The sequence below is a fragment of the Spodoptera frugiperda genome, chromosome 25 (assembly GCF_023101765.2).
Source record: "Spodoptera frugiperda isolate SF20-4 chromosome 25, AGI-APGP_CSIRO_Sfru_2.0, whole genome shotgun sequence".
Lineage (NCBI taxonomy): Eukaryota > Metazoa > Arthropoda > Insecta > Lepidoptera > Noctuidae > Spodoptera > Spodoptera frugiperda.
This window is the reverse complement of record NC_064236.1, coordinates 11,568,060-11,590,786: the sequence shown is the minus strand read 5'-3', so window position 1 is coordinate 11,590,786 and position 22,727 is coordinate 11,568,060. Positions and strand designations below refer to the sequence as shown.

General features: G+C 35.3%; 2 protein-coding genes across 2 annotated transcripts; both read right to left on the bottom strand.

Annotated features, from left to right (window-relative positions):
- Window positions 1-5,361: 5,361 nt before the first annotated feature.
- LOC118265095 (uncharacterized) lies at window positions 5,362-8,596 on the bottom strand. Its single transcript, XM_035577812.2, has 3 exons — window positions 8,464-8,596; window positions 7,650-7,912; window positions 5,362-7,139 (listed from the first exon to the last, which is right to left on the bottom strand). Exons 1-3 carry the CDS (start codon window positions 8,501-8,503, stop codon window positions 6,861-6,863), a joined length of 582 nt encoding a protein of 193 aa, XP_035433705.1. The 5' UTR covers window positions 8,504-8,596; the 3' UTR covers window positions 5,362-6,860.
- A 5,992-nt stretch (window positions 8,597-14,588) lies between these two features.
- LOC118266623 (uncharacterized) lies at window positions 14,589-21,233 on the bottom strand. The gene is made up of 3 exons (XM_035580076.2): window positions 20,907-21,233; window positions 17,225-17,358; window positions 14,589-16,215 (listed from the first exon to the last, which is right to left on the bottom strand). Exons 1-3 carry the CDS (start codon window positions 21,085-21,087, stop codon window positions 16,120-16,122), a joined length of 411 nt encoding a protein of 136 aa, XP_035435969.2. The 5' UTR covers window positions 21,088-21,233; the 3' UTR covers window positions 14,589-16,119.
- Window positions 21,234-22,727: the final 1,494 nt, after the last annotated feature.

Below are 22,727 nucleotides of genomic sequence, written 5' to 3'. Positions count from 1 at the left end.
ATAAACAGGCAATTAACCGCGACGACAGTGAACGCAGCAGAGAGCGTCGCGTCGCGTCGTCTTCGCACCGCGCAGTGTGTACTCACCCTTACGCTATGCGCACTTAATTCAGTCGCTCCGTGGAAACCGTTACTTTTTACTGTTTAACGAAATTAAATTACACCGTGCTGTCGTCAAATTCGTCCAACTGAGCATTTCAGCTTTATAAGAGACCCAAAGGTAAATAATCAGAATTGCTATAAGTTTTCCTATATCTCGCGTTGCCATAGATGTCTACATACTTATGTGCATACGATTACACACGTGAATGTTTTATGGCAAGAGAACCTAATTAATTGTATATCACACGTGACAATGTATGTTATGCTAGGTATAATACGTGCATGCGTTGCATACTTGCCATGTACACAATATAGTACATTATACAGTGCATGATACTGTATCGTGCGTACGTGTGTACATATCTAGACAAGTAGGCTTATATACTTGAGCACTATTGTACGATTGTACCTACTTCTCTCGTTCTACCAAAGCATACTTAACATGGTTCGCTTAGTTCTCGTGTTCTTTACAACGTAATTTATAATTGGAATCCATTGTATTTTATAATTAAAAACGTGACTTGACAAACAATTACTTAACTATAAAATTGTACGATTATGATTTTAGAATATTTCATGAATGGAGGGCGTGCTTAATTTTGTGACTGAACGATTATCCGGCAGAACAATCCGATGTGTAAACAGTGTCGCCCGCATTCCCGACATCTTCACGACACCACGTAGGTGTTACTAGGGCCCACACAAATTTCAATGGAGACGTAACAATGCGCGTCACTTGTCGCCTACCAAATCTGGTCAGTTTTGACATGTTGTCATGTTTTTATATACGGCCGCTGTCAATGCTTCCACGACGATTTTACGGTCGAAGGGCTGCCCAATTTGCTACAATGGCCTACACTTCTAATTCCCATTGTGAACGTTACGAATCTACGTCTCCATGTTATTGCGACGCCTCACAATACGGATTAAGCTTTATTTGTTCAAATGACTTTAGTTTTTGGTTCTAGTTGTGACGGGAAGAGATTATATTTGCTCATCCTGTTTCGTGTGACTTTTTGCTATGTTGTGTAATTGGCTTAGGTACCTGCTTTTAATTGTACTATTAGGCGCTTAGTTTTGTGCTAGCTTACAAATACTCTGTTTTAAGTTTTTACAATTTTGCTTATAGGAAGTGGTATCAATAGATCCAAAACTACAGTTACTGACCAATTAAGGGCGTTAGTAGACTTAAGTGCGTGGATATACCTATACCTATAAATACTTATGTATTTCATTTATTTACGTGAAATGATAAGAATTGTAAATAATTCATAGGAATTTATATGAAGTTCATATTGCATTACGTTCATCATCATCATCAATACAAGAGAACAGAACTTTGCCTTATTTATTTTATCTGACGGCATGCTTCTACTCCAAATTTTTAATTTAGAATGTTTACACAGCCGATAGGGCGATGACTGAACACTTTGTGACAGTTACTGATCTACAAAGAGGCCAATAAAACCCTCTATTGTTGTTCCTTATAAAAATAAAAAATAATATGTTGAAGTACCTCTATTCTCCGCTGTTTATTTAGAAATTGAGGTATTGTAATTCATATTGCATTGCAATAAGATATAAATTGGATCGTGCCCGTCAATTGTAAGGGACGTCATCCCTTTGTACGAATTGATTTTGTGTGAAAATGGGGTGTTACTTTAACATCTCTGTCTGTGGTCAGACCCCCCAGTAAGTCGGCGTGATATTAATAAAAATTGCATCGATGAAAAGCAGAAGATATTAGTTTAATAATAACCTGACAAACCATTTAAAGCTGTTAAATGCCATACAAAATAGATTCTTATTAGCTGTTATCTCTTCGTACCGGTACTTAATGGAACAATATAACCCTGAATACATTTATTTGTATAAAACATAACAAATAGCCGGTTTTATTCTCTTGATGTCTCGCTGAATTAAAGAACTATAATACCACAAACATAAAGAATACATTTGTATTAAAATCATCTTTATAAAATGAGAGAAAGAATAACAGTTTTTATCGTGATGCAAGACCTTAACGTGAAAATCCAGTCGGGACGGCAAATACAGTATTCAGACAAATCCCTACTACTATTATTGGTAGACGCTAAAGAAACAGGTTGCTGATATAATAACATATTATATGTGAGACGATACATAATGTTTATAACTTGTGGAACAATGGAGAGCGCAGTTGTGTGCGAATGTATGAAAAATACCTACGGGCTATAGCGTGGAGAACAGTTTCAGGTCGGTGGCCAGGCCCTGGCGCATGCGTCCTAAACTTCGTGTTATCGAGCGGCCCTGCTCTTCCCCTCCTTGTACATATCTTAGCCTGCCATAAACGTCTATATACAACCAGTTACCCAAATTATATTCAGGTATATGCGACCGTTCTACCGCACTCGAGGTCAACGCGTCACAATAGCTATTTTCATTCGTATCTATACCATTAGAATTACACAGATGAAGGTTTTTGCTTCGATTTTTTCTTACTAAAATATGTATAAGATAGGTGACGAAAAGTCTAGAAATACATACGTGTGACTGATAGGTACATATCCGTCAAAAGTATAAAAAATACAAAATAAATTGTGCCTTGAGAATAAGATCGTAACATTAAGATTACCTTCACAAAGAAAACGATATTTTAACATTCTTAAATGAAAATGAGACTGAAATAAAGATAACTCTCCTTTTAGGTTCGCATTAATTTGACGTTGGTAAGTCAAGTCTAATTTGCTTTCGAGAAGCCTTAGATTATATATTTTCGCTAGTTACGTAAATAGATTAACTAAATACTTACCTTAGGTACTGTAATCAAAATTAAGGTGGGATATGTAAACTGGAGAAAGTAAATATCTACGTCAATTCATATATTTTTAAATAGAACCAGCTTTGATCGATAGAATTTCAATCTTAAACACAGGAAGCGAGTTATCCATGGCCTCAGTAAGGAGTTAAGGGGGTACCAACGAACATACCGAAGCTATCGACTTATGACAGTGCACTATTGCCATTTATGTGTATACTTATTATGAAAAGGCCACACGACACCTCCGGTTAGTTTTATAAAATAACATTGCCTACTGACGAACGTGCATTGTCATGGACAGAATTCGAGCGAACACTCCGTCCGTCATTATGGACGTACAATTAAAGAGTAAATGTAAAGTAAATACTTAACATTTATTGTCGATTTGATCCGTGACATTCGTGGTGGAGTGGCTTTAGTATCCAACTACCCAATCACAATCAAATATCAACCCTATTCCAATACAGCAATGTAGATTTTCATTCGGCCACATTGTAGCTTTGTCACTGGAATACAGCCCACACTGCCTTCACATTTTTATTGTATCTGAATATATTTAATAAAATTTATTTTCAATTTAAACTGAATACACAGAAACGTGTAATGTAATAAATTGTTGGTTTCATAATTTTGTTATGTTAAATGTTACTTCACTTAATTAATTATCTACTGTTTTTTTACTCTTGGTAATGATTTTATTACCTATTACAAAACTTTCTTCACTTTATTTATATGTATATATGTAGGTAAACATGCGTTCTCGAGTTCTCGACAACTCTACGAAAATGAGTAAAGGAGTGAACAGATAAATCTCTTCATAATTAATTAATATCAGAAGAATCTGTTACGTACTTACAATCTGTTCAAACTTGAATAATATTCTCTACTTGAGTAGCGTAGATATCAATTGATAAGTCTCTAAGTCGATTGGAAGAGTTGCAGCTAAGTCGAGATGACCCCAGGCTTCACTCGAAGTTGGCTCTCGATGTTCATAATTCGATATTCATCGACCTCGGCATAAGTTGCCGGTATTACACAGCTCGGTAAGGATTATACCTACTTTGATTCTCCTGAAAGAAGATTATGAACGGAAGACTTAAAAATAAGATAAATTATGAAATAGCCACAAATATATTGTCAAATATTCTAATTAATATTTCGGTGTATGAGCATTTAAATTCTAATGTTAGACGGCCAACACTCTTTTTCAGATTTTGTGATAATATGTACCTAATTAATTACTAACCTAAAAAGAAGGAATGAGTAACTGGTAATTCCACTTTACTTTCAGTAATATAAATATACAGCAAGCTACACCTGTTGAGAATTTCATACTCACTGAATAGTGAACTGGAGAATTAAAATAAGAATAAGAAGAAATGAAGACTTGCTAAACATATCTAGATAATATAAATTAGTTTGGAACTGGCTACGGTACGGTGGTATGGTAGGTACTGACCATTGTTCTCCTCTATCAAAATGTTACGTCATCAGTAAGTTTCCTTCTGTCATAATATATGATTCTGTCATAAATATTCACTGGAAAAAAAAGAATATTTCTATATGCTCCCAACCTTCTTACCTTTTATTCCTGTTCCGTTTCCTTAACTTCTATCAAGAATGGAGAAAGGTAAAGTGGAAGTATGGGAAGAAAGTTCCCGCTCACCTTCGATTCGCGGGATATAGGCAGTTAATGTTACACGATACTCATTGTCATGTTTTTAAACTTTTTTAGCCTTTCGAAGAGATGTAATGAGCTGACATCGCCATGCGTATGACAATTTTAACCAGGAATATACAACACATTGCTGTTGCCGGTCACCCAAGCACTGTGGCAAACGTGTACCCCTAAATGACTAAGGATAGTTATAATTCCGCAGTATTCGTTATTGCCGAAAGGTTTGGTCAAAGCTTCACAATGGCCAGGTCCAGGGACGCTCACAGATGTACGAACATACTCGTATAGCAAGCATGTGTCCCATTGTTTAACGATGGCCTCAGATTCGTCGTAACAGAAAAAACCCCACCGCCCTGCGCCCATATGGCTTACAATAACAAATTCTTAACCAAAAGTAAACCAATGTATCCTCGCGTTCCGTTTTTAGTTAGTCCGATGCATACAGGCGAAAATGGCATAAAGCTGTTTAAGTGCTTTAGTTTCCTTTAGCCTTGAAGTGCTTGAATACACTCTGTAAACATTATGTACTTTCATAAACCAACTGACATAATCAGATGCATTTCCAAGCAATAATTAATCGTTAATCGCATAAAACTGCTGTATACACTTCACCTATTAGAATTTACTACTATCTATTTGGGAAAATTATCTAAGTACGACCTACAGTGCCTACTATATTACATTTTTATACATAATTCAATTATTCAAACATTAAAATATGAATTAAAAGACATATTTTGCTACAAACAATTTAATGCATAATTAAATTCTTAGTTCGTAAACACAGTGATTGTATAAGTAACAGGTAGGTACGTTTGTATGGTCCAGATGAACACATTGAACACCGCGTGGTGGTCACCGGTGACCGACGTTAGCGGAGGATTTGCCTTCAACAGTTTTCTAATGGCAATCAAAGAATTAATTCTATAAAATATTATATCCATATTTAGGAAATGTATGAAATGCGGATTAAGGTAACGTGTAAATTTTTACTCTTCATTTTACACTTTGTAGAAAACCTGACATTCTACGCATCATCAATTGTGTGTATAACACGAGTCTAAGCTTCACTTGACTAATCTACCTCCCTCTTCCCTTAAAAACGAACAGTGATAATGGTACATAGTTGACCGAGACAACAAACTCAGCACAAGCATTGCATTGGATGGCTTTACAAAAGTGAATCGTTTAAACTGCTTCGTAGCAGCAGCATTGCAGGGTGCACCCTGATCATTGTAAGTATTGAAGCAGTTTAAACGGGTGGCTGTGAAACAGAAATAGGGTTGCCAGATCCAGACTGACAATTTCCTGGACATTTCTAGGCCCCAGAATACAATCTGAGAATTGGTGTTCCATCCAAGACAAAACTGTAAAATTACTACCAACTAACGTAACTTCCCAGCCTTCCCTCACGCAGCGCAACTTGGGAGCACGTTACAATGTTTGGTTTTTTGCAGCCTGTATTTTTTCATTCCGGGACAGCAAAGTAAAATTACTGAACACGGGACAGCACCGCAGCAGCAGCACCGGTCATCTGGCAACGCTAAACAGAAATAACAAGAAGGATACAGGATGGCTAAAGGTGCCATGGAACAACCAACTACTAATATATACTACAACTATTGACTACCTATCTTAAATTCAGAATTGTCGGAGAAGGATTCCTTATGCAGTTATGGCTTTGAGTAAGGTCTTAATGGATATGTATTTGAATGAATTAATATTGAGCCAAAGTCACTATGGGCATCTGGCATCCTCCTTTAATGGAGAAATGTGGTAACTTAAATGTAACTTAACATGTAAATAAAATATTACCATTTTCGACTTAGGTAAATTCCTTCCCATACGTAATGATATATATATAATTAACAAATTACTAATATAATTTCAGTACTAATGCAAATTCACAACCAAACAGTGTGTGTTAATTATGTAAGTAAATGTTTATCTAAAAGAACTTATCGCTACCTATACTATATTTGTATAGTACTTAATCCTTTACTTAAAAAGTTAGGATCACTGAGTCCTAAATAATAAGACGACACTACTACTTTCTTAAACAATTAGTAATGACTTTGCTGTCTACTAAAGATATAACCAAACAGTGTGTGATAATTATGTAAGTAAATGTTTATCTAAAAGAACTTATCGCTACCTATACTATATTTGTATAGTACTTAATCCTTTACTTAAAAAGTTAGGATCACTGAGTCCTAAATAATAAGACGACACTACTACTTTCTTAAACAATTAGTAATAACTTTGCTGTCTACTAAAGATATTACTTGAATAAGTCACTATCAGGCTCCGGAGCATAATTCCAAGCACCATTACTTCGTTTTCCTGAAGGTGTCGTCGGAGGAGGCGGAGGTGCTGTAGGTGGTACAGGGTCGCTTTCCTGATTCTCCACCACTTGTTTCCACACTTGCTGCGTATCACCTGATCGAAATACCGGTTTGCCCGGTGCGATATTTTCTACCCCCATAAGGTCTTTCATCATATCAATGAAAGTAATCGCATCGTGATACAAATTATCCACATCAACCATTTCTGTGATACACTGGAACAAAGCAATGGTAATGAGACCCAACGTCAAGCCTGTTTATATACCCGGAGCTGCGGACAAAGAAACTTACCAGGGCGGGGCCCGGTTCAAAGCAGGAGAGGTTCAGTAAGAGTCTGACACTCCCTCTCGCCTCATCCAGTGCGGGAGAAAACACTGGATGATTTTCGCCCCTCAGAAAAAAAATAGCCTGTTCATCTGATAATGTAACCCAGAAATGCGAAACTAATTAACACAGAACGAATATAAAGATTCTTACTAGTACTTCCCCATAATACGAGTAGTATATACTTTAGTACGAGCTAATAGCTGATCATAATAATCTCTTGACAAGTGTCATATCTGTGGACCGGCTAGGCGGGTTGTATGTATATACTATATTGGAGAAGTGACTAAATGCAGGTGCGTTGGGGCTTATAGTCATGCTAACTAAGTATGTAGTACATAGGTAATAGAAACCTTAGTATGGATACATAAACCCTAATATAGAGGTTTCAAAATACTTGCCATTCTTTCTTTTAAATTTTTCTTATTTAAGCGTTCTGTATGCCTGTATATTATTAATATTCTTCTTACTCTGTCCTTAACTTCATATTGAAGATGTCCCAGTTTAAAAGCAGTTTCGCCTTCAAGTTCTTTCTTAAAACATTCAATCTGGCCCATTTTAACCATGGCATCAAGTATAAGTTCCCGCACCATATTTATGATTTTTTCTCTAAGTCTAGTTATTGAGTAACCTACGTATTGAGAATTACATGGATTCCATGATACTAGAAGAAAAAAGAACACTAATTAATTATACATATAGGTATAGGTAGTAGATATGTATTGCTCTACAATAGAATAAGTACTCGTTTGCGTAGTTAGAAGATTATATCTTAAGTTTAACCAAAATATGTTTTAGTGTGATCCATTTTTCAAGATCGAAAATAAAAATATCACTTTGTAGTAGGTACCTACTACATATGTATCTTTTTACATTCTGTACCCCAAGGGTAAAATAAGGCCTTGTTACAGTGTAGTCTGTCTGTCCTTCTGTCGGACACCGCGCTGTATCTTAAGAACCGTGATAGCTAAATAGTCACAAACATAATTTGCGTTTTCAAGGACTAATATTAGTCTGTGTAATTAGTTTTTCTTGACGGCGACGCCGATTGCTTACTTTCAGCTGAATAATCCTCTCATTTGCCGCCCTTTTCCATAAAAAATAGATACCTACTACAAACTCTGGCTAAAAAACCTTATTAATATATTATCTACTAGAAACGTGAAAAGTAATTATAGGTGACCTAACTGATTAAACAAATAGGACAAGACTTACAAAAAATGTGAAAAACAAACAAGTAGAACAACAGAAACATTTCAAGTGCTATCGTCCACTAATTCAATAACAAAACATCGCCGCTTATTTATATACTTTACGTCTCATAAATAGTGCGGGGCTAGCGTTCGGCTATATTCAGTTTAAATAAGTGCTTTCGGAAAAACATGCGTTTTAACTACAATCTGGATTTTATGAGTGTGAACATGCCTATTGATGTAACCGAATTCCATTCGTGCTCCATAAAACTCACTGAGTTTGCATTTTATTCGAGGCTTTTTTATTTTAGCTGGGCTCTTGACTTGTTCATGCGGTTGCGTTTTTACAAAATTCGCTAATGAGGTACTTAGATCAAGGTTTCCCAAACTTTGGGTCGCAAGCGAAGTTTTAGTGCGCCTTGTCTGTAAAAAGACACATTAACCAACCATTCTGTATTTTATTTGTCATATTAGTAACGGTTTAATTCCCTGAAGGGGTCCTGAGTTTAGGAACTTAATTTAGATAGGTCGTAGTCCAGACCACTTTGGGAATCACTGAGTTAGATAGATCCTATCGAGTCTTTTATGTTATAAAATAAATATCCGATAAATTCAACAATATTTGATGCATAGCATTCGGAGCATTATTTAGGTCCAAAAGTCAACAAAATATCTTTAGCAGTAGGTAGTTACTAAAGCTTCTAGAAACGAAAATTTGTTCTCATACAAAGAAACCATCTTTTTTTACATTTGGAGTTAAGACGGTAAATAGACACGACACACACAATTATAGTAATTTATTCTATAATTCTATAATTGTGTTGGCGATGTTTTGTTATTGAATTGTACCCAGGACCTAGGTAAATGAATTCTTTCGCGCAGCACTAAATGCTCAAACAGAAATACAACGTAATAAACAGTTATCAAATAATCACTTCCTGATCATTTGTCATTTATTTCAGTTTTATGCTTAGCTATTGTAATAAGAAATATTTTTATTGGACATTCTATTAAAGATTTGCACGTTTTAGTTTTTATTGATAAGGCAGACGCTTAATTATCTCCCTATTAAGGTATCAAGTTCTTTTAGATGTCATGAAATATAAATATACCTACCTTTAGCTAAGACGTAGCTAAGTTTGTACTTGCACCTGCTCACTTATTACCTTTTTTTTTGAGGGGTGAAAATCATCCTATGACTTCTCCCGCCTTGGGCGAGGCGAGAGGGAGTGTCAGACTCTTACTGACTAAAACCACCCCGTTCCTTCTCCTGCTTTTCGAGCCGTGGCCCCGGTAAACCCGCTAGGTAGTCCGCAGCTCCGGATCAGGCATCAGCCCTACTGGGCCCCATCTGTGGTGGTCTGATGGCTCTTTGAGGCGCGCGCGGAACGCGACGCGCCGCACGCACGGGTCTGGTTCTGTTCGGGCGGTGAACTACCCTTGCTCGCCGTCCGCAGGCCCGCACTTACGGTGGCCGGAGATCGTCTCGGGATCCCCTACGCCCGGAGTGTCTTTCGCGACGGCTGGGGCGTGAGGAGGTTGTTCCCCCACGCACCCCGCCTCCCCCTTAGCTAGCATGACTTGCTTCGCAGAAGGAGGAGACGGCATCCCAGTCCCTCTCGCTCCGCACCATGGCCTGAACCAGTGCCGGGCGCGAGAGGTCGCCGTCGCCGACCACATCCCTGAGGACTTAGCGGTGCTCAGCCCATGCAGGGCACACCGCCACCGTATGTTCTACCGTGTCCTCCGGGCGGTCCTCACAGTTCACTTATTACCTAAGGTGTCGTCTAACCTAGGTACATACGTCAGAACGTTCTCAAATATTTTCTACCTGACTTGACTGACTGAATCATCAAGGAGAACCATGACTTTTTAATTTTATATCTATTAATATAACAAATATTTCAAAGATGCGTTTTATTTACACCCCTAACTGTGATTTATCTAGGTACATAATGACTATAGATTGAAGATCCTATGGTTAGGTTAGGTACAACAGGTAAATGAATTCTTCCTGTAGATTTTATCTGATCTTCATGCTACTCAAAAAAAGTTCAATTACTTACCTACTTAAATTCAGCCATGACGAGATATAAATAACTGTTAGTTCCTTGTAGATAATCATAAGAAATTACGTAGGTTTCTCTCTCAATATTTAGCTCCAAGTAAGCCTCATCGTAATATCGTCAGGAATGGTGCAAAGCAAATCCGCGTAAATAGTATCGGATAATCCCGCGTTTCTGACAAATGCAGACAATTTTCAATTTTGCGGACATTCCACGTAAGAACCCGATTGGTACCCTTCTCGCTGACGTGACTCTATGGCGAAAATACAAAGAAAACATAAAATTTACTATGTACATATGTAAAAATGAGATCATTTGCCCGTAAAATATCTAACGATATGAAAGAGTATTAACCTGCCCCTGTAAAATTAAATCAAATGCAGATATGCGACCTTTACCTATGATAGATTCGCGGTTTTGCACTATCCCCGACGATATGATACTTAAATTAAAATTCACAATCGACTCCATACTCCGTATTCAATGTGTAGATATATGTAGGTATCTGTATAACCTGGGTTCTAAGTAACTTTTACCTACGACGGGCCATAACTACCTAACTAAGAAGACTTTTATGCGACGATCAGAGAGAGAGAGTGACATAAGCCGCAGCGACTTGTCTGGAGGTTAAGTAATATTCTATAGTTATCTACTTATCCAAATTGAGTTTTTGAGAACAATAAATTGTGGTTCCAGGCTGCAGGCTACAGGGGTTGATAGGACAGCTCACGAGGACGAGGAGGCGGGGCGACCGCGCCCCTTCCAACTCTATCATACACGCTGTCCCACTCTAGCAAACATTATTGATTTGGGTCTGACTTCCGGCATTCTGCACAATTTTATGACCCCAGAATAAAACAAAATGTAAGTAATACTTTCTGCTTTCACTATACAATTTTATTTATCTATAGGTACAAAAATGTTAGAATGAGTTTAGGAGCCAAACATTTTAATGTGTATGTATGCTCTAAAGATAAAAGGTTCCTATGTTAAAAATTAATGTAGAGTAGACGCTCACAAGTAACATACCTAAGAAAGTATTTGTGTAATCTATCTATCTTTAACCCTCAAATACCTCTATATGGGAGATACTTTTGGTATTAACTTAATAAGTAACTTACTAACCTACTACCTAGTAAAAATACAATACCTATAAATGAACGTAGCTTCAATAACTACGGCAGTGAATAAGTCCAGGTAGTTAATACCTGTATTACACATACAATACACCTAAATGCTATTTGTGCTCAAATGATGTACTTATAAGTAACTAGCAAACCAGGCGAACTCCGTTTCGCCACAAATGATTTTCGGTTTTTCTGTTTTTCTTTTGAATTTTTCCCTGTTTTTTTTTTGCTATAAACCTCACGGAGCCCAAGACCTTTCCAACGAATGCAAAACCGTGGAAATCGGTTCGTGCGTACTGAAGTTATAGCGTCAGGAAGGAAAACCCGACTTATTTTTATATTATAGAATACTAAATACATGGCAGGCGACAAACTACCTACGAAATAAATGAACCGAAAAAAAAAACGTTTTGGCATTACGAACAATACATAGAAATAAAATGGAATTGCTTTCAATATGCTAATGGGAGAGCTACCTTCTGCTATAGGTATCGAAATACGAATTCCCATCGTGTACATTGTAGTGACGGTGGCGGTGGCGGTGGCGCCTGGCGGCTGCTGGCGTGTTACGATAAGGCGCGTGTTCCCAGCCACAGGCCGCCCCGGCGACACCCATTTACATTTTAATTGAACCTCGAGGGTAACTGCAGTGGGTAAATTCAAAATGGATTAATTGTGTTTCACGTCCCACTCGCACCCCGGAAAACTTGTTACTTGTAATGCTATAAAACATTGAGGAAAATATAAAATACTGAAAATTACAAGAATATTCAAAGATGAGATTGGAAATTTAATTTTCCTTGAAATATTTTTACCTGCTTGAAACTAATAAAATACCTATTGATAGGTACATATATTCATAATATTATACATATGTACATGGTTACATACTTTAAATAGGTAAATAGAATATTGAAATATTTATTAGCTATTTATTTTATAAATAATGTGAAGTATTTAAACTTAGGTAACTGTAGGTACCTACCTGAATAAAACTGTGTACAAGTTCATGCCAAACTGAAAAAAAAAATCTCTTATGTGATTTTAAAAACAACAAACTTCAGGATGCCTTTTTGCTTCTTTTCCGTTATACTTGTAAGAAAAAATGAAAACATTTTTATAGGATCATTACGAGTGCTCCCCTGCTGAAATAGTTGTACATTAATGTCTAGAGTCCAAAGGTCTGAGCAGCTCACATCCGGTGTGGGCGACAGGCAGTCTGCCAGTACCAACTAATGTTGTCAAAAAAATATCTCGCTCTAATCATCTATTCCAAGTTCTCAAGGAAGATTGATACTGCAAAATACACTTTAAGAATTAAGCACTAAGGACATTCAACACGCAAGAAAATATTGTTTTGTCTACTATAATTTATGGAGAAATGTGTTAGAAGGACAGACGGTAGCGTTTCATATGTCACACGTAATTAATTACTGATCGTCCCTTCAACGGACATTTTTTACTGATTCTCGAATAGGTATCGGGATTTTTTTTCTGTAGCGCATTCTGAGTAGCCTTTCAAATGAATAAGTTAAAAAAATAAATAAGAATCACTGAACTGAAGAACCGTTTATCCGTGTGTCAGACAGAGTGTCAGACTCTTACTAACTAAAAAACACCACGTTCTTACCCCTGCTTTTAAAGCAGGAGCTCCGGTAAACCCGCTAGGTAACCCACAGCTCTGATCAAGGTATCAGTCAGTACATACCTACGTTAGTACCTACGTATCTATGTACATAATGTAGTTATGTAAATGTGCATATTGCCTATTATCACATCTCTACATCCCTTAACATCATTTTTAGGTTTATAATTACCAAAATCCTACCTAAGTTTCGGGGGAATGATTTTGGAATGTGCGCTCTTTAGAACCTTTTTGTTTTAAATAGGTAGGTACCTAATTAAATGCCATTGTAGATTACCGAAGGTCTGAGAATGATGACAAAGGGGAGATGATGTAGCGGACAAAGGATGGAAATTGTTTCGTCACCAATTAGCACTACTTTCGCACACTGTGCGTTACGGCCTTTTTGTGTTTGGAAAACCCAACGGCAAGCTGTAAGCACGCGGAGCTGTGTAAATTCTTAGATCAATATTCGCATTCGAATTCGCAAATATCGTTTTCAGTTACATATTCGCATTCGCGGATGTCTAAAATAAGTACCTATGACATTCATTACATTACTAGAGCTTACAATACACATTTCTTCTTATCTATGTTCATTCGAAGCCTGCCTGCCTAAAGCCTTGTGCCTAGATCTTCCAGCGATTTAGCCATGATTATTAAGTTGACGGCAAACCGAAGGTGCGAGACCACGTCGCAGTTGACGTCAATCGTAGACCCTTTCCATTTTAAGAGCTTCCAATGCAAAGCAGCAGTAAACTAGGTACTTCGGAGATTTTTTTATGAAATAAACGAGCAGATGATCCACCTCATTGTAAGCGATCAGAGCCACCCATTGATATTCGCAACACCACAACCTATTCACTCGGGAGAGACCAGTTTCAAAACTAAAGACATCCATGTTGCATTAGATTATAACTTAAGATAAATAAATAAATGGTTTCTAACTGATTATCAAATATATTCCAACAATTTAAGGGTAACTATTATTTTTTACTGACCGTCTTAACATTCAGTGAATCGACCCTTCCCTTTGAATATTCGTTGACAACCTTTAACGCCATCTGTCGCTTGCACTTGATAACTTTTAAGACACATTATAGAGGCATGTAGTTAACTGTTTAGTATCGTGGCAAAAGATGGCGCTGTAAAAAATATTTGTACTGTATTATCTCTATATATAAAAATCAAATCTTATGAAGCAATATCTTGTGTCAAATAACATTTCACTACAATATTATTGTGGTGACATTTTTGGTCCATTTTTGATAGAACTATAAACAAAATTAATAAAATAAACAACAAGGGGAATTGAAAAATAAAACTAGGATTTATTGTAAATAAAGTGTTAACATATTATTGTTTTACATTAATACTACTGCACAATAATATTCATTATCACAAAAAATATGTATAATGTACATATATCAATAAATAAATTTCATTTTAATTATTATCTTTCCAGCAAAACTGCACAAAATACAAAATAAAGTTAGTTTTCTCTGTGTAGAACTTGTAAATAATATTTCAATTTAGCAATCATTAAAATTCTGGATTTGACTAGCGTGTATACTGTTTAGGTTTTTATGATTAAATCTTAGCAGGAATAATTTCAATCAGCTATAAGCTATTAATCTTGGAATGTGGAAGCACAAAAGAATATTACAATAATAAAAAACATTCAGTCAATATGAAGTTGTACCCATATTTCACACAAAAATCAAGATCTTTGGTCTTACAAAGAACACTTAAATTATAATATTTTTTACATAGTTAAACTACAGCGTATAAATCAACCATGATTAAAATATAGAGGAGAAGAAGACACCTTTGAACTTTTTTTACATTTGAATGTGTCGCAACACAAAAATCAAAACCACTATTTTTCCAGTTTTCTTTCCAATTTTGGTAACAGCTTCACAAAATATAAAGAAATCTTAATTTTTGGCTAACTGGAAACTGTTCAAACCTACGCCCTATTCAGACCATGAAGTGGCTTTGAAAATATGATAAACTGCGCTGTTTCAAGGTATCTCCTTTTCCCCTGCATAACTAAGAACATGTAGGTACATAAAGTACATATTATATACATAACACAATCATGTACTGCAAATTGGAAGAAACTAAATTGTATTACATGAGGTTACACTTGAGACGAGTTAAATACTTTCACAAATATGTGCGGGTATATTAAACATTTATGCTTACTAATAAAATATATTTGTCTGTACTTTCAAGTGTCAAAAGGAATACATAGACATTTAGTTATACTACCATTACATGTGCTTAAAAATATAGTGATAACTAACAGTGACATTCAGTTCTACAAGTCGGTCACTCCATATTTAATATACAATATGTATTTTAAATTCTCCTCTTACCTCTACCCAAGTTGACAATGCAATAAATATACAGATGATAATATTCTATCGACCCATGCCTCCTTAGTGGCACAAATTTATTAACTTTGTTTAGACATTTCCTTTAGAACAACATCCTTTATGTGTGCAGAAACTCAATCCTAAGGTTATCTAAATACGAATATATCAAATATCAAGAAGATCTAATGTTTGTTGATCTAGACAATTAGCTACAACAGCATTAGAAACATTCAGCTCACTAATGTTACAAAAACAACAGAGTTTGTTATTTATTATTACACAACAGTTAATCATTTGGTTAAAAGCATCTTTCAACATTACTGAGCGACTTACAGTATGTTATTCACAATGACCAAATTATTCGATCGACGATTAAATATTTACATTAATAATTGGAAGAAATATACTAATAATTTTATATTTGTTGACACAATTATAATTTAAAATTTGGCTCATATAATGCTTATTCTGACAACTCTTCTAACCAGCCGATTTCAGTTTTTCTAATTCCTTGATTGCCTTGTTGTAATCCTCTCTCACTTTTTTGCATTCAATTTGTAGATCTTCAAATTGACTCTGGAAAGTAAAGATAAGTATTATAGAACATAGTATGGTTAATAATAATTTAATTATTATTCAGGGAAAGTTTTTTCTATTAAAAGTTATGTACCCGTTTTTATACAGTAGTAGTACTATGGCAATTTATAATTATAATATATAGTTTATTATGTGGACAGTAAAGCCTACCATCAAGGACTGCTTTAATCTATGTCTGCATATTGAACTACAGATACATACACAAACTGTTTAAGCACTGTTGCCCCCTGCTCTGGGAGTTTGATATCTCATCAAACGGTCAAGCAAGCGCCAGGCATGCACTGAGTGCTCAAGCTGTTACCCAGTGATTCACATACACAGACCCCAGTTAGTGTCAAAAGCTTAAAGTTGCCATTGATGCTTGAGCAGTCCGTGCATGTACACACATAGTAATCTATAGTTCACTAAGCAATCCGTGTATGGCCCTTATCTCAACAAACATTAGCATTTTAGCTATTTAGGGAAATTTATAATGTATGTATTGTATGTATTTGAATATTTGTATGTAACAGTATGTTACAAAATTGGCGATAGCAGAGATTTAGATAACAAAGTAACATAAAACGCTAATTGATTCATTAAAATTCATAACAACAGTTGGGATAGTACTGATTAAATTAATATTTTTTTTTAACTAATAATATAATTACCCAGATACATTTAGTCAAATTCCATTATAATTATAGTATAAGCCTGTTTGTTAGCCTAAACTCAGTTGGGTAACTATTAACAATGTTTCTGAACCCACTTATTGTTGATTATTTTTTGGTGTAATAAAATAAATAATAATATTTTCAGGCAAAGAAAGCACGTCTAGGATCTGCCAATATTCATTCATATGCCAGATCTGCTAATACTTCTTAGTCTATATCTTTTCTTTCGTTTTACTTTTGAGTAATACAGATTTCAAACAGATAGTGCAGATCGCAATTACCTTCAAAATTATGAAACCGAACTAAAACGTTATTTAGAAGAGTAACGACATTACCTGGCATATTGTACTCTGTTGTTTCATGGCTACACAGCTGTCCATAACATCTTTGAATCTTTCCTTTTCCATGTCATGAGCTTTCTGTGTCTCCGTCAGCAACTTATCAATGCGGTTCTTATACTCCGTTACAACTGGAAAAAGAATAGAGCATTTACATTACAAAGGTAGGTAATTACTAGTGTCCGACCGAAAGTTCGGTTTCGGTTTCGGTTTCGGCCGAGTTTCGGCCAAAAATCAAGTTTCGGCGACAATTTCGGTTTCGGCCAAAATTTCGGCCAATTTTGGCCGAAACCGAAATTGTTTTGAAACTAATTTCGGTAGTTGTCGTGCATGCTCGCCTAACGTCGTTTCTCGCAGCAACGCTTTGGCGGCCGCTGGCGGCCATGTTCGGGAATTGTCGTGCGCCGTAATTTGATTATTCATAACTAATAAACATTTTGCTATGACAACTTTATTTGAAAAAAAAATAAAAAAAATATTAATATTTTTCTATATTATATCTATACTTATAATAAATCTGTAGAGAGGTCTATTCTGTACATGAAATATATTTCCAAAATAACTATCAGCGGGTGATTAGTAATCGATACTGATGCCAAAAATGCAATCAGAAAATTTTTTGTCTGTCTGTCTGTCTGTCTGTCTGTATGTTCTTTATAGAATTAAAAACCACTCGACAGATTTCAATGAAACTTGGTACAATTGTTCTTCATACTCCTGGGCAGGTTATAGTATACTTTTCATCACGCTACGATCAATAGGAGCAGAGCAGTGATGGGAAATGTTAAAAACAGGAGAACTTACTCCATTTTTAAGCTTCCGACGCGTGTGAAGCCTTAATGAAAAGTTACACAGAAATCATGTATAACAGAAATGTGCTTCTTAAAATTGTTTAAAAAATATTCTACGTCAGCAAATGTCTATCTCTTATGGTTGACTCACAATAACATGAATAAGTCCCGATAGCTTAGCAGTTCGGAGCTTTCTGATTATATTTGTCTACTTTAACGTTTATAACACTCATTCATTCATTCATTCATATATAATAAATCTGTAGAAAGGGCAATTCTGTACATTGAAAATATTGAAAGCAGGGGGTGTTACTGGACTGGACTACCAAACCCAAATATGTGATTAAATTTTTTGTCTGTCTGTCTGTATGTTCAGGCAACACGTGAAAACTAACGGTTCGATTTCGATGAAACTTGGTATAATTATACCTTACTATCCTGGGCATAAAATATGATACTTTTTATCATGGAAAAATACGTAGAAAAAATCTTTATTTTTCAGTTTTATTTTACATATTTGGGTCCAATAGATAGGTATTTATAAGATGTCATTGTCAGAGTTACTCAAAATTGAGAAATAAAACTTCCACGCGAAGACCGACATCCGCGCGGACGGAGTCGCGGGCGGAAGCTAGTTAAATAATAAATCATTACAATAAAATTAATATACTGTGTTTCCATTTCATGTCCTAATTAATAATTAATGCAGAATAATCGATAAAATGTACCAAATTTCAGTATTCTAAGTAATTTTATACATGACCACGTGAGTTTCGGTTTCGGTTTCGGCCGAAACTAAAGCCACGGCCGAATATTCGGTTTCGGTTTCGGTTTCGGCTGGAAAACCAGTTTCGGTCGGACTCTAGTAATTACATACCTCATAGATGCCTTTTTAAGAGTAGTTGTGAGTCTTGTTTCCTAGGTTTTGAGCAAAGTAATACTGAATTCATCCTGTCTGGTAGATACAGGGTAGATAAATTGACAAAGATGTTTAAATAGTTTGGCAATATCTGTTTGTGTAGAGCTATTCATAAAATGTTTACTCTTTCTACAACCTTTTATACTTAATTTGTACATTTGGGAAATTTTGTAATCATAAATAATAGCAATAGTCTCTTTCGAGGACTCAGTGCTGCCTTGTACGTGTTCGGTAAGATGAGAATCCCACACATTCTTCCTAGTTTTTCTTCAAGTCTTATGTAGATCATTTCACTTAATATTAGGTTTTTACCTAAAGAAATTGATGTTTTCCAAACCCAATATCATAGCAAAAACCAAACTTAAATGAACACTGGTAGGTAGGTTGCCAATGCAGATATGAGGATCATGTTACTATCAAATATCTCTTGTTGCAATTAATTGTGACTGTTTAGATTTGCTGTACTGTCTGGGCTATGTATTCCATTTATAAACTAACTAAGGTTAAACAAAAGAGGTTCATAGAAGTATGTATGCATAACATTCATTTTTCCAGAAAAAATCAAGCTATTTTAATTTAATAAATAATAATTTAAATACCTATAATATAAGATTTTGATAATTAATGTACTAAATGGCAGGATTGGCCATTGAAAATTGAAATAAACCTTTTAAGACTTCCAACTAATGCTGTTGCAAATAAAGTACAATTTATATGGATGTTCTTATTTCAACATAACTTTTAAGTGTGGGAGAGCCATGCTTCGGCACGAATGGGCCGGCTCGACCGGAGTAATACCACGGCCTCACAGAAAACCGACGTGAAACAACGCTTGCGTTGTGTTTCGTTGTGTGAGTGAGGTTACCGGAGGCCCAATTCCCCCTTTCCCAATCTTCCCCATCCCCATTCCCGAACAACAACCCTTAAATTCCTAACTCCCAAAAAGCCGGTAACGCACTTGTAAAGCCTCTGGTGTTTCAAGTGTCCATGGGCGGCGGCGATTGCTTACCATCAGGTAATACGTCTGCTCGATTACCGGCATGTCCCATAAAAAAAAAAAAAAATAACTATGATTGGCACAGTGGTTTGTAAACTCACCCATGACACAAAAGCAAATCCTAGTGTGTATCTAATCCTATAATTTTTAGTTATTTTTTAAACCTTGCCTGATTTAAAAAATAACTAAAAATTATGAGCAGTACATACACAAATAATCAAATAATGTATTTTGTATTCCTAACTACAAAAAGTATTTATAACAATAAATCATTTGATATTGTTAGTTAACCCATTCCAAGCTTGACCTTGGTAAATGTATTGTCTTATGTGCCACCATTGGCGCTCACAATGGGTTAATCAACAAAACCTCAGAACCATGTTTATATCAATCTAAAAGGTTTATTTTTATGATTGAATTCTACCTGGTTTCCTGTCTGAAAAGAATAGATTCAAAAACAACAGCATTAACAACGGCTTCCCTCACATTATGTGGATAAAAAGTGGCCTATGTTGTGCCAGGGTGGTTTAGTTTTGTGCTTATTTACATTCTATTTATCTCACAGTATTGTAACGATTTTAGTTACTTAATCAGGTAAATACATTGATCACTAAGTCATATTATATTCCCCTATTATATATTATATTTGGATTTAAAATATGATTGTAAAACATACCAAATAATTATAGATATTAGATACACAGATGTTAAACTGTGAATAGTGCAACTTGAATTTTATTATGAATACTATAGGGAGTAGAGGTACCTATTCTATCTATACCATGTTATGTATATCATAGAAGGAGGGGGCCAACTCACAGCCAAGCAACACAAGGACAAGTGCATCCGCATAGTGATTCTTAATTATTTTGTATACAAAAAGTTTCGCAGTGAAATTTGACAAATTGAACAAGTGTTAAATAGTTAAATATGTAGTTGATTATTTATTATTTGTTACTAATATATACTTACCATTTAATTGATATTTAATAGATGTCAGCTCAGATAAACATCGCTCGCCAGACCATTGCACGCTGTCATAACTTTGTTGTAAATGGTTTAAATAAAAATAAATACTTCCAAGAACAAGAATAACAACAAAAAATATAGTAACTTTGTCTTTAAATTTTAGTAGCGGCATTGATACGATCATATTTAAACACAAAAAAATATGTGAATTCGTGTACTTATTTAAGTTTTCAAAACAATCAATAACTATAATTGAAAGATCCGCAATCAAAAATTCTTCAAAACTTATACAGCAATCGGCCGGCTTTGGCAGAAGTGCACAACTATTTACTAAAATGTTGCCAGCTTGATTGAATGGAAATGGAATAAACATGAAATAATTAAAATCTCATCATGATAAGTTTGGTTAAGCTACTTCATCATAGTTCAAAATTTTTGATCAAAAATTAAAAATAAATTGAATTAAATTAAGTACGCTGCTTATAGTTTTGTTCATATAACGAGAATTGAATAAACAAACAACTTTCTGAAGAATAATCTTCTTACTATTTTTGGTCTCACAGCATTTACTTTTAGACCGCATCACCTAATTAGGAGATATTCTGCAGATTCTTGGGACGGCATGCAAATAAGAACGATATAGGTACTCAATTTGTATCTTATCGCTATACCAATGTTTAGGTTTTTTTACTCCTACAAATCCTACAAAAAAAAACTATTCTAATTTTTTCATTACTATACCCAATATTTATATTTCCACAGGAAAACATATTTTTACGATACGCGAAATGTCATACTTTAATTTCAATTTATTAATTTTAAGTTTTACTGGGCTACCCTACATTATTGACAGTAAATTAGAATTGCCAGACTTAATTTTTCTTGCTATTAAAAAAAGAAGTTTATTTTCAATGTAACACTTTAGTGCGGCGCTGCACTTGATGTAAGAAGAATATCGATATGGATCCCGAGAACATTTGTATTTTTTTATACGTAATATATTGTAATTAGACTGCCTCGTTTGTCGAGTGGTTGCAAATGCGACTACCGGACAAGAGGTCTCGGGTTCGATTCCTGTGTCGGGCAAATAATCACTGGGCATTTTTCGGTTTTAAAAAAATTTCTCAGTAATGGCAAGGAGTCTGAAATTGTGCCCAAGCTCACCCGTATTACATGGGACTTATAACACAAATGAAAAGTGGGTGTAGGTATACTGTATAGTGGCCATTATGTGCCGTAATGTGCATGTGACATTGCATTATACATAACAAAACAATCTTGATGAATAAAATGTCATGAATAAAACTAGTGTTCTTAAGTGAAGACCGCGTGTATGCAAAAACAGTATAGGGTGTCTTCCAGCTATGTGGACTACCGATAACCGCAACGCTCTGCGGCGTGTTGAAGAGGTTTATGTCCAGCAGTAGAGGAACACGGGCTGCTGATGATGATGTACTGACCTATTCATCTTTTCATATCACATGCCAAGTACCAAGAGAGATACCTTTTCCATAAACGGTTGCAACCGAATCAATTTTACATTACTTCCTTTACATATCGTATTATACCGAATAGGCAAAGCCAGCTTCTGCCCACGACTTCATCAGTTTAGAATAACCTATGTCGCATTGTATATAGTCAGGATGCGACTTTATCGTGAAAAAGAATTTTTAAATCGATACATTACCTCTTGTGTGAAAACATTACGAATTTACAAACAATTACAAAAATATCTACTTTTTATAATGTTAGTTTAGAAGTTTAGATTAATTTATTAGCTTAAATTTGGAAAATATTTGCTGTACTCGCTGCTTGATTTTCAAA

Excerpts from the sequence above, each read along its gene's own strand:
- LOC118266623 (XM_035580076.2), bottom strand. The coding sequence starts at position 21,087 with ATGATCGTATCAATGCCGCTACTAAAATTTAAAGACAAAGTTACTATA. Across the intron at positions 17,359-20,906 it reads TATTAAATATCAATTAAATG|TTGTAACGGAGTATAAGAAC; the intron begins GTAAGTATATAT and ends TTCTTTTTCCAG. Across the intron at positions 16,216-17,224 it reads AACAGAGTACAATATGCCAG|AGTCAATTTGAAGATCTACA; the intron begins GTAATGTCGTTA and ends TTTACTTTCCAG.
- LOC118265095 (XM_035577812.2), bottom strand. The coding sequence starts at position 8,503 with ATGTTTCTGTTGTTCTACTTGTTTGTTTTTCACATTTTTT. Across the intron at positions 7,913-8,463 it reads GTTTGTTTTTCACATTTTTT|TATCATGGAATCCATGTAAT; the intron begins GTAAGTCTTGTC and ends TTTTTCTTCTAG. Across the intron at positions 7,140-7,649 it reads AAAATTTAAAAGAAAGAATG|TGTATCACAGAAATGGTTGA; the intron begins GCAAGTATTTTG and ends GCTTTGTTCCAG.